The following is a 12,531-nucleotide window of genomic DNA, read 5'->3' as shown; positions in this document are numbered from 1 at the left end:
GACTACATTGGATAAATCCAAATGTATTGTTAAATTAATTTTAGTAGTTTCTTCTACTTTTTAAAACGTGACAACTAGAAAATTTCAATTACCTATGTGGCTCATATTACATTTCTACTGGACAGCAGTTTTCTTCTTTTATTTCTTACTTTTTTTTTAGTGTTTTATTTAATTTTGAGAGTGAGAGACAGAGTGTGAGTGGGTAGAGGCAGAGAGAGGGGGACACAGAATCTGAAGCAGGCTCCAGGCTCTGAGCTGTCAGCACAGAGCCCAAAGCGGGGCTCAAAACCACAAACTGTGAGATCACGACCTGAGCCAAAGTCTGACGCTTAACCGACGAGCCACCCAGGTGCCCCTGGACAGCACTTTTCTAAAGTCTGTGACCCCGAGCCTGGTTTCAAGTGGGACTTTCCTGATTTCAAATGTACTATAAGTCCCAATACAAACTCCATGTATTCACCTGTCCCTTTTTTTTTTAAGTTTGATTTATTTATTTTGAGAGAGAGAGAGAGAGCACGCGCAACCAGGGGAAAGGCAGAGAGAGAGAGAGAGAGAGAGAGAGAGAGAGAGAGAGAGAGAGGGAGAGACAGAATCCCAAGCAGGATTCCGTGCTGAGAGTGGGAAGCCTGATGGGGACTCAGACTCAAGAACTGTGAAATCATGACCTGAGCTGAAATCAAGAGTCGGACACTTAACTGACTGAGCCACCCAGGCACCCTTCACCTGTCCCTTCTTAATGTCAGCAAAACTGACTAGTTTAATATTATCTAATGTTTTCATTTTTCATTCATTTTTTCCACACATAATTATCAAACACCTACTGGGTGCTGAGTCCTGGGCTAGACACCAAGGACGCTGTTTTCTAGGAGCTTAAGTCAAGGGAAGAAGGTAGGCATGAATCGTATAAATCGCACTGACAAACATTTTGGGTACAACTGACCCTGAAGAGAAGAACACTTGTGCCAGAAGGGGCAGTGAGATATGAAGGACGGGAGGACTTCACTTAGAGGGGAAGGGGAGGCAGCCACCGACACTTGTGGCCCACAGGAAGGAAGGAGGACCATGCAGCCCCAGAGCTGAGAAAGAGGAAGAGAAGAATCCAAGATGAGGCTATAGAAGGAAGCACCCAGAACCTTGTAGGTAAATACAGGTATGAATTCTGAGACCGCTGCAAAGCCTTCTATGGGCTTTAGGAGGACGTAACAAGATCATGTTTACGTTAAAAAAAATAACTTTCTACAGAGAAATATCAATAATGTTTCTTTTTTTGAGAGAGAGAGAAAGAGAATGCACACATGCGTGCAAACGGGAGGGGCAGCGAGAGAGGGAGAGAGAGAATCTTAAGCAGGTTCCATGCCCAGCGCAGAATGAGGCAGGGTTTGGTCTTAACTACTGTGAGATCATGACCTGAGCTGAAATCAAGAGTCGGATCCTTAACCTACAGAGCCACCCAGGTGCCGCCTAATAATGTTTCTGAATAAGAAAAAGTTAGTGAAATAATTAACAATGGAAGGTGGTTCCCACTGCTCCTTTAATTACTTGTCATTAGCTTAAATGTTGAAAAGTTTTTAGGTCTTCTTGATTAATTTGCTGGGGATAACTCTAGTTCCTAAAAAAGACAGAGGCATTTAAAGGGTTGTTTTGTGAAGTCTTGTCCCACAGAAGACTGGTTTCACAAATAGCCTATTTAAAAAGAAAAACTTTTAAGGCCTTGGCTTCCCCAGTGCCTTCTTCAAATAATGTCAGTTATCAGTTATACCCACATAAACTTAACAGTTGCAGTGTTAAAGGTCTAAAATGACTACCATGGGAAAGCATCTCCGATTTGGGTATGCACATTAAATCAGATTCCTTCTCTGTGCAGTTTAATGGGAATTGTTGAACAGATTGGTGACCATCTCAACAAGCAGAACAGCATGAAAATAATCTCCTGCTAAGCTTCATTTATTTCTCTGAAGTTGTGTTTTGTGAGATTTCTTTCATTTCTTCTGAAGTCCAGAAAAAAAGTACCAGGCAGAAAAATAACTCTGAAAAGTCCTTAGAAAAGTTCTGTTATTCTTATCATTCAAACATGTGGCCTGCAGAACAGAGAAAGGTGCTTCTCCATCCCCACTCCATTAGTTGAGCAACTTTATGCCCAACTTAAATGAAAAAAAGTCCAAGATTTAAAAATAACTACATGTTTTCTCAATGTATTGTCTCCTTGAGACATTGAATATTTAAAGCTACAGAGATTCATGAGACAGTTTTGTTATTACCAGAATAGTCATTGGAAAAGCAGTAGATGCCTAAGGAAACTCTAGGTATGGTACACACTCAGGGGGAAGACACCTCACAGAGTCCACACCAACCTTCTCTTGTCCGTGTGGTGGATGGAGATGCTAACCTACTCAACATCCCCAGCAAGTCGGAGGGGCAGCTTGGAATAGAAACTGCCTTACTGCACACCAATCAAACCAGGATGTTTTAATATTAAAATGTTAAACAAAAGGTTCTGGAAAGATTTTATTCTAATAAAAATATTTAACGATAATAACAACACAGTCAATGATCATTGTTACCAATGAACGAGTATTTATTTAGTGCTCAGGCTTTGGGCTAAGTAAGCATGTATACTTTATAACAAAAAACATATAATCTTTATAACAAATACTTCAACAGCCAAGCCCAAGTCCAGTTAGGTCAGAAAGGTCACTCAACCACTAGTGGTGAGCCAGAACACAAACAAGTCCAGGCTCTAGAATCCATGCCCTTAGCCACTCACTTTATTTATCTACCTTGAATATGAAGAGCAGAAATTGAATATACGACGCCGTGTGAGAAACCAGGTGGAAACTAGTAGAAAATCCTAGATTTTGGGGGCACCTAGGAGGCTCAGTTGATTCAGCATCCAACTCTTGATTTCGGCCCAGGTCACAATCTCATGCTTTGTGAGTTTGAGCCCCACTTCGGGCTCCATGCTGATGGTGTCGAGCCTGCTTGTGACTCTCTCTCTCTCTCTCTCTCTCTCTCTCTCTCTGCCCCTTCAGTGCTTCCCTCCCCCCCCAAAATAAATAAACTTAAAAAAAATTCTCACTCAATTCCAATGCTAAATAAATGCGTATTGTTTTAAAAATGGTTAGCTGTTAATATTAACTTCTTACATTAACATATACATAAGTTTTCTTATATGAAATAGTACTTAAAAGTGCAAGAGGTGAGGTGCATCTATCTGGGTTCAAATCCCAGCTCTGGCACTCACGAGCTCTGTGACCTGAGCAAGTTATTTTAACCTTCTTTCCCTCAACTTTCTCGTGTGGAAACTGAGGATAATAATTATGCCTCTTTCACAGAGTTGCCTAAAGGGTTAAATGACTTCACTTATATAACAAGTATGATGCACAGTGCTTGGTACATAACTCAACGTATGCTCCCACCAACACTACCGCCATCGTCATCAAAATCATGGCAACACCTTCATCATCGCCATCGTCAGCTTACTGGTACCCAGCATAATGCCAGGTATACAGCAGGCTGTCACAAACGCTGAATCGATTTCAGTTCCTAAAAATGTATGCTGATTGTTTCTTTAGCCTAAAATGTGCACAGATGACTTATTACTCATTTATCTACCTGTACCTCTCTCTAGACAGGAATGTCAGCATCAAGGACCGATTTTGCCTATAATTGACTTCATTTCATTGAAAGGAAAAATGAACAAAAATGGAAGTTTTTTCAAATGGACTGGTTAGATTAGCCAAAAACAAAATCAGCAGCACCACTAGAGGGAGCTTTATTCAAACGTTGCCAACAGTCAAAGCTGCCACTAGTACAGGATTTTTGACTGCTAGCCTAGTCATTCTGCTTCTGGAAGGATCATTCATAAGAGAGACAGACAGACAGACAGACAAACTTTCTCGAAACCAGTTAGAGAAAAAAAAATTGAAGAAGTGAAAATACCTCCAGGTCTTTAGAGAGAAGCTCAATTTTCCCACTGTCCAAGAGGGAGAGTTACCGGAAGTGCTTTGACCCATTCTGAACAATGAGGTTACCTGCGTCTTTGCCCCTGTGCTGTACAGGCCAGCCGTCCTTCCCATGGCAGCGGCGCTTGGTATGCAGAAGAAAAATGAAGGAATCACGTTGCTGAGGCCGTGGGCCAAAAATTCCTACAAGATGGGTAATAGGAGAATATACCATTACTCAATCACAATCAACTTTTGGTGACCACAGGTGCATCCTGTCAAAGGATGAGGCTTGTTTGTATCCCATTTCTGTTCTCCCCATTTGTTGTGACTTAACCATCTCTACAAAAATAGCTGACTTTTATAGAGTGCTTACAATGAGCCAGAAGCTGTTGCAAGCATTTTACTCATTTAATGCTTGTAACCACCTTATAGGGAAGTACAAGGATTTATGGTCTCTGTTGCCCATTTCTCCTCCATCTTTTAAGTCACGATGTTCAAGGCTTTTGCCCTCACCACTCCACCAATGACACTCCCAAAGCTAAATCCAGTGGTTAGATCTTACCTCCTTGGCCTAAAAGCGGCATCTGAGATAGTTGCTCACTTCCTCCTCCTTAAAGGCTCCTTCTAGGTCCTTCTAGGACCTCACACTCTCCTATTTTCCTCTTATCTCCCTGACCACTCCTTCTCAATTATCTTTATGGTTCCTTCTCACCAAACCAATCACAAGTAGGGGAGCATTTCTCTCTCTGATCCTACGTATCCAAATATATGCTGACAACTCACAAGTCTACATCTCCAGCCTGGACCACTCTTCTGAACTCCAGACTCATATGGCCAACCTGCTTCTCGGCATTCCATTTGGATGGCTGACAGGTATCCCAAACTTAACTGAATCTGGTTTATTGCTGTCTACCATCCCCAGTCGTGTCCTCCCACATTCTTCCCCACCTCAAGTTCCAGTTGCTTAGGCCAAAAGCATTAGAGTTATTTTTGACTCCTTCCCCTTTTCGCAGATGGCATCCACAACCAATCCATAATCTGTCTACTTCTCGTCTCCAGTACTGCTACATCCAAGTCATCAAGTATCACCTGGATTATTGCAACAGCCTCCTAATGTTTACCTGTTTCTGCTCTTGCCAGCCAACAAAACAGACACATATGCCTGTCCCCAGCGAGCCGGCACTCTAATTAGGGGATGCTGACAGTAAACAAGAATAATATGAAAAGCAGAGCAGAGAAGGAAGTGGAAAAATCTGGTGTTTAGATTTTGGTGTACCAAGGAAGGCCTGGGAGGACTGAGATGGGGAAAGACATGGTCTGTGTTATACAGCATTGTGTCCCTTGTTCCTAGACCAGTGCCTGGTACATGGTAGAGCTCAATACACATCCGTTAAATGAATAAATCTGCTTTTTTGCAGATGACAAAACTGGGACACAGAAACAATTAAGGGCACATAGTGTCGGAGTGAGATTTAGACACAGGTAATTTGCCATTCTTAACCACTATTCCACAGCTGTCCCTGTCGACCTGTGCAGGAATGTAGGGCCATAAGGCTTGAAAGAAGAAACTAGTGTGAGCAGATTCAGAAATAGGATCAATAAAATTTTCATTCTTTGGTATTCTTAGAATAAACCCTTGTACCCTTTAGTTTTTTACTAACAAGAACAAGTAATATTAATGAGCACTGGGTGTTGTATGGAAACCAATTTGACAATAAATTTTATATATTTAAAAAAAAATAGAAAGGCAAAGAAAAAAAAGAATAAGTAATATTAGTGTTTTTGTTACTTTGAAATTCACGGGTTCAATGATAAATATATGTAGATTCCCTCCTAAAATCAAAAAGGACATTAAGATGTCCCTCTTCCTAGGAGAAAAAATGATAAATTATAAACCAACCCATGAAGGCCAGATTTTCAGCTTTCTATGGATGATTTTTGAGATTTTTTTGTGTTCTACCCATTATTGTTATACACTTAGGAAAGTGACATTTTTCGTAAGTTCAACGTTCTCAGGGTCTGAGTAAAGATTACCGTGATACAACAGCTGGGGAGAGGGGCTGGGGTATACTCTACCTGGTTGTCATCAACTGAATATTTGTATTTTTTGGCAGATCCTTGAGCAAGAGCCAGGGAGGCCACGTAGCCGACAAGTGCCACTCCAAAAGCTTCAGTGATTACTGCAGAGAGGACATTCATTGGGGGAGCTCTAGGTGGAGGGATTCTGTGGAAAGAAAAACCATGCTGAAGTCATCAACTTTCATGTAATTTCTGTAACAACTTGCAATGAATTCAACTGTGGTAATGACTATGAAGTTTACATAGAAAAAGTGAAACACCCGTGTGAAAATCAAGCAGCCCTGCCCTGAGAAGCCCTTTGTTTTCAGTATTACTTAGCAGAAAAGCAAAATCACAAGGATCGCCATGGTGACAGCTCCATGCGTCCATCAGGCATTTACGCCCGGGGAATTCAGGTTTTACACTACAGAAACTCTGACTCAAGGAAAATGTTCTGTACCAGAACAAAAGCAAATCTGGAGTGTTCTTTCATTCGAAATTTTCCAAATATTTAATTGGCAGGCGTTAGAGACTGTACTTCCTGCCCTGAGTACTACAGTGTTGTACAAACAATGGTTTATTGTGAGCTATAATTCTTGAGCTAATCCCTAACTTCGCCATTGAGTTCATAATCTTAATTATGTTTTTAACTCGATCCTTTCACAGTACACTATGCATCACATATGTGAAGAAAAATGTGGATAAAGGCTCCATCTACCCTCCGTTGTGAAATACAGGCCACAGTTAGCTGTTTCCCAGTTTTAAACAACTGTTTAAATTATTTCTTTCAACTAATACCCAGCCATTGTCTTACTGTGTTTTGAAAAGCACTTGAGCCAAGGTATCATTGTTGATTTATATCCCTGATGATACTTTGGAAGACTTACTTCCTCTTCAAAAACAAACAAAAAATCCCTCTGGGGAAAAAGTAGGGACAAAAGGGAAGATAATTGATGTTGACTTAATACCTAGCATGAAAGTGGAATGTTCAACCCTTTCAATTAGCAGTTTCATTGTCTACACAACCCTAGACCAAGCGCCACTCATGCACTCTGGCAGAGAAAACATTTTAAGAAAGTTTAGGTAATGCATCTAAGTCACAAATCGGATGGTAGAGCTGGGGTTCACCATCTCTTTTCAATGCCACACTCTTTCTATGATTCCTTAAGAGAATGGGTCTAGAAAGGTCATTCAAAATTAAGGAGAAATAAAGCAGTGGGGGAGAGGCGTGATTTTTTTTTATCCACTAACTAAAGTTTACCCCCAAGAGAAATTGATCTGTAACATTACAGGCCCTAAGATATCTTAATATGATGTACAAAGCTTTGCCATTTCAGAGTATATGAATTTCTGTTTTCTAAAAACTGAGCTTGACTAATTATTGACAACAATAAGCTGACCCAGAAAGAAACAATAAGTTGACTTTTGAAGGTGGAAAAGTAGAGAATCCTGTAGAAAACCCAAGATGATTTAAATAATAACCTGTATCTACATAAAGGCTAAAGACAGTTGTTTTTTCTAATTATCTTGATAACCTCTGAGAATTTTTCTATGTTCTTCCATTTTAATGTAATCAGAAACCAAAATTTTGGACTGGGAGATAAAAATACAGAGGACTCAACAACTGTAACTTTGCTGGACATTTATAAACACTGGTGTATATATAGCCCATTAAGAGGGAATAACCCATAACACACCCCTCTCTTCCCTAAGATGTCTTTATGTTCCTTCAGACTATATTTGGATCACGTTTTGCCCTTCAGGGTCAACATTTCACGTTAACCTTCCTCTTAGTGTCCACAGGAAGGCTTTAAGAAACCTTCTCTGCTTTCACCCTCCCTCACCATTATATACCACCTAGGCCTATGTGTGGGGTTATTATTTCAGATGATGCTTCTGTACTTTTACTATGTATGAAGTGAAATAAAAATAGTCATAAGAATATGTGAGTGGAATAGGGAACAATAAATCCCAGGGGTGTGACCATAATTTGAAAATTCAATGCCCTCCTTTTTTCCCCCAAATAATATTTTAGTAAATAATTTGCAAATCTTTCACCTGAAGTAAGGCTGTATAAGATAGTCATCAACTTCCCTACTAATAGGCAAACGGTTTATGAAGTTACTCTTTCTCCATATGTGTATTATTTCTTCCTATTATTTTCAAACAGAAATTAATTAGAATTTTGTCCTATAGAGAGCCTTTGAAAGAAATGAAATCCATAGCCACCTACCCCAAGTCCTTTCCTTCATCAAAACCAAACAAACCAACAAAAAAGGAAGAAAGAAAGAAAAAGACTACATTACCCTTTTGGAATATGACCAACTACTTCTAATCCATATGTGATTTCCATATTGGTACAATAACAAGCAAATGATGCAGCAATAATCTGTGTGGTTCCATTTGAAAAAAGAAAAAGAAAATTATTACTGGCCTCTCAAACACCTTGAAACTATTTTTAAAAGTAAACATTGTTCATGTGCCCCATGATTGTTAAGAGTCATGTTGCAGTTGCACAGACTTAAAAATTAAGAAAACTTTAAAAATGAAAAAAATCCCTCTGAAATTTGTGAGCACTTGATTTGTAGCCTCAAAAGTTAAATGGCATCCAACAATATGCCTTTTCTAATATCCTTCCTGATGTGTCTATCCAATTATGTCTGATTTTGAAGGGGCGCAGAACAGAATATAGGCATGTATGTGTGTTTACAGATACCACAACCAACCTAAATACCTGTGTCTCAGGACATGAGGGAATGCCTTGTAACACAGCACGATTTCCCTCCATGACACCAACCTCTCAGGAGTTTGAGATATTGCATTAATATTTCTATATAGGTTAGTTGTCAGCGATGATTGACAGTCTCCTTGGGAAATTTTTAATTTTGAGCTTTCACTATTTCTTGAAGCAAAATATACTAGTTAACAACACGCTGGACTCACTGTTTTTAAAGTCACCTCCGTGGAATCGCAGGTGCCCTACACTCTGCTATATGACATATGATAAGCAAGGTCAGGTCTCCTCTGCCTGTGTGCATAATCACCTGTAAAAGGTATGTTTGGAACTCAGTTCAGCCTTTGTTTTTCCTACCATGCCACCCCCATGTTTTCCATCCATTTTCAAGTTCTCTTGTCATTCTTCTGATAATTTTAGTAGGTACTAGAAGTTTCACATGATTATGGTATCAGTTTAGATCTTATACACGACACTTTTTCTTTTTTGTCAAAAAGAGGCACACCAATTATCTATTTAAAGTACAAAGTTACCATATACATGGCCAGAAAAAAGGTTTAACAAAACCACACTAGCAAATTAAGGCATATTTGAAAATTAATGCCCAATAATATTATTTTGTAGGGATTTTTCCTATCTGTGTATTTCTGTTCTGTGATGATATTTAACCAAATTTACAGAGGGTTTTAAAACAACAAGTAGACTCACAAAGCAAAACAGCCTTGAGAATGTTTTTAAAAGGCAATAAAACTATGCAGATTATACTGTTAAACATAATAAATATTGTGATATAATAGTGTTTTCTGATGAAGATAGCAGTAGTTAAAAAGTCAGGCCTATTAGGTTAGAATCAGAAGTATTAACGTATTCGAAAATCCCTAAGACAATTAATAAATTTAATTGCTAATAATTTCCAAGAAATATTTACATCAGGTCAGAAAATACTATGAGATATAAAAGAAAATATACCATAGGCACAAAATATTGGTTCCTTCTTGAAACTGGAAGAACACACAAGGTGGAGGACTTGTAGCCAATATTAAAATCAAGGAATCTAAGCCACTGAATTGGCTTCCAGACAACATCTTATTTCCTCACTGTATTTCTTTGACATGATTCAACTTCCTTTATCAGCCAAGTCATTGGTCCCTCTTCAATATTATTTTAGTATTATAGGTGTGTATAAGACACGCACTGCCCTTAGACTTGGGCAACATGGGATACATGTCCAGGCAGGTCCAGTGCTTTAGAGGGTTCTAATCTGGCCCTCCTCAACCTGTTGCCCTTCTCATACAAGGAGAGCTTTGTAGGGATGTAGGGATGCGTCCAACTCGCCTGTCCCGGTCTTTCTGGACGACACTTTGGATACTCAAGAATTGATGATTTCCTGCCCAAATGGCCCATGCCTGCTTTTGGAGTATCTCCCCCAGATTCACCCTCCCAACGTGGCCCATAAAAAGGCCAACGGACAGTTCTGGTGTGGAAGAGTGAGGATGTGTTTGGAGTTTAGATAATGGGACAGGAATAGCCACACATATACATACGAATCTCTGTCCCACCTACAGGGGACAGAGTCAGAGGAGGAAGAGGAGGGGCAGGCCAAAGAGCTGGCTGGCTCTCCCCAGGCTACCTTCTTCTGGCAGAACTGGAAGGAATGGGAGAATTCTCTATTCTGACCGTTCAAGGTAATCACTGTGGCGTTTTAGTCAAACTAGGAAAACAAAACCTGTTTTCTTTAACACGTTGGTCTATAACTTTTAAGTATTCAGGCCCGAATTAGCACTTTTACCTTGGCTCTTGCAAATATTAGGAGCAACCTTGTGTAAGAATTACCTCTCTCTCTCTCTCTCTCTCTCTCTCTCTATATATATATATATATATATATATATATATATGTATATATATGTGGATAAAAGATACTTCTTACTAGTTTTGAATTGAATAAGTAATTTTTTTTATTACCAGCTAAAGGGCCTTGTTACCTAAGGTTTGGTTTCATTTTTTTGTTTTCATGCAACTTATGTAATAAAGCTTCCCAAGATATAATAAGATTTCTTAATACCTATAGGACTTTGGAATAAAATGGTATGTTTCACAGTCGTTGCTGTGAAAACTAATAATTATAGTACCCTCCACTTTTATGGCTTATTTGAAATACACACAAACACACACACATTATATTGATCACATATGTTACACGCATCTCCATAAATTATCAGGAGTATAGAATCATCCAAGGTCTAGCTATGGAGAGAGGCCATCCATCTCAGTTCTACAGAAATATGTCATAGTCCTCAGAGAGCTTCCAACGTGCTAAGCTTACATGTTTATGTAAACCTACACCACTCCAGCAATATGAATGAATATTTCAAGAGGTGAAATGATTTAGACACCTCTTGTCCTGTACGTGTATAACCCAAAGACCATTAAAAAACTACAATCAGGTAATGATAGGTTAGTAGGCTGTGATTGTGTTAATATTTCATTTTCAACTTGTGCTTTGTTTAATTAAGAGTCCTCATTAGAGGCTCTTAAAATTTCAAAATGCAGTTTGTAATGCCATAAACCTTAATGTAAAGCATAATTCATTGCTTTTCCAGGTACAACAATGAAAAATATATTAGAGAACCAGGCCTGGCCCATGAAAATCATGAGTACCCTTTCAATAAAGCAAAATTAGGTCAGCAAAAAAGGTGTTAATAACTCTATCAATCACTAATGGACATTGGTCAACTGATAATACTTCTCTGCATATCATACAGATGCCACATTAGTAGGATGGGGTATCACTTTTTATAGCTTTTAGGGAGAATCATTCCAGAGATCTTCTGAGTCTCACCCTTAGAAATGTCTTCTTATTTAAAATCTGAAGCTATATGTTCTATTATTTATGTAAAAAAAATTACAAGCATATGAGAAATGCTGTGTAAATTGAAAACATGTGTGCCTCCTTTTTTAAAAAGTATTGACTCAAAATATTTCCTGTTCTTACATTAATGTATAGCCCTGCAAAATTAGCCTGACTTTAATGAGAGACAGGAATAGTTGTGGGTTACTGTAGACAATAGAGTGAACCTCTGCAGGTTACCCCAACAACTGGCAAGCACTGTAAGGCAGAAGGCTAAATGTTGATTTCATACTTACCAAAACTAAATCGACAGGAAGAACAACTTTAATTTTCCTTTTAAACTGTTCATTCAGCTCTTTAACCAGAACAAGCACCACGATGCTCAGCAAGGATAACAGCAGTGCTTCCAGTCGGACAGACTTGATGTTCTCAAAGACATATGCATAGATCTACAGTGATAAGGAAAAATACAAACAAAATTCAGGATCATCCACAATATACCAACATCGAAATCTGGCTCCAAATGAACTCAGTGATGTTTAAAAAAATATGTTAACGGATGGGGGGTGGAAACGTGGGTGGCCAGTGCTGATCCGGAGCAAGTACATTTGCTTTGCCCTTGATTCTCCCATTAAACTCAGTGTTTGCTCCTTCCTACATAAGGACATGGCTAGAGAGAATGACTCTTCTGGGTCTTTCCCAGGACACTTCAATGGGCAGAGTGCTAAAACTCATTACCTACATGCAGATTCATCAGTAAGAGCAGTAAGGGGACATAGGCTCTTCCTCAAATTTCAGGATCAAACATGCACTCGTACTTTAAATATCTATGGATACATCTGGAGAGTTAATAGCTCTGCATAAGGAGATATTTGCATTTATCTGTGTCTTCCAAATTCTCTCTTGCAAAGATATAGCACTTGTATAATTTTAAAGATTTTAAATAG

At 39.0% G+C, this 12,531-nt stretch overlaps 1 protein-coding gene across 5 annotated transcripts in view; it reads right to left on the bottom strand.

The window, feature by feature from the left end:
- The window catches only part of SLC26A7 (solute carrier family 26 member 7), a 168,114-nt gene that overhangs the window by 43,824 nt on the left and 111,759 nt on the right, over positions 1 to 12,531 (bottom strand). For all 5 annotated transcript variants that reach the window (XM_045050138.1, XM_045050137.1, XM_019822873.3 and 2 more), the window contains 4 exons: positions 11,881 to 12,033; positions 8,309 to 8,391; positions 6,021 to 6,168; positions 4,032 to 4,145 (listed from right to left, as the gene is read on the bottom strand). In XM_045050138.1, the coding sequence (XP_044906073.1) occupies positions 4,032 to 4,145; positions 6,021 to 6,168; positions 8,309 to 8,391; positions 11,881 to 12,033 (498 nt within the window). The remainder of the gene's footprint in view (positions 1 to 4,031; positions 4,146 to 6,020; positions 6,169 to 8,308; positions 8,392 to 11,880; positions 12,034 to 12,531) is intronic.

The sequence above is a fragment of the Felis catus genome, chromosome F2 (genome assembly GCF_018350175.1).
Source record: "Felis catus isolate Fca126 chromosome F2, F.catus_Fca126_mat1.0, whole genome shotgun sequence".
Taxonomy (NCBI): domain Eukaryota; kingdom Metazoa; phylum Chordata; class Mammalia; order Carnivora; family Felidae; genus Felis; species Felis catus.
Note: the sequence above shows the minus strand (reverse complement) of the source record. Positions and strands in the feature narration are given on the sequence as shown.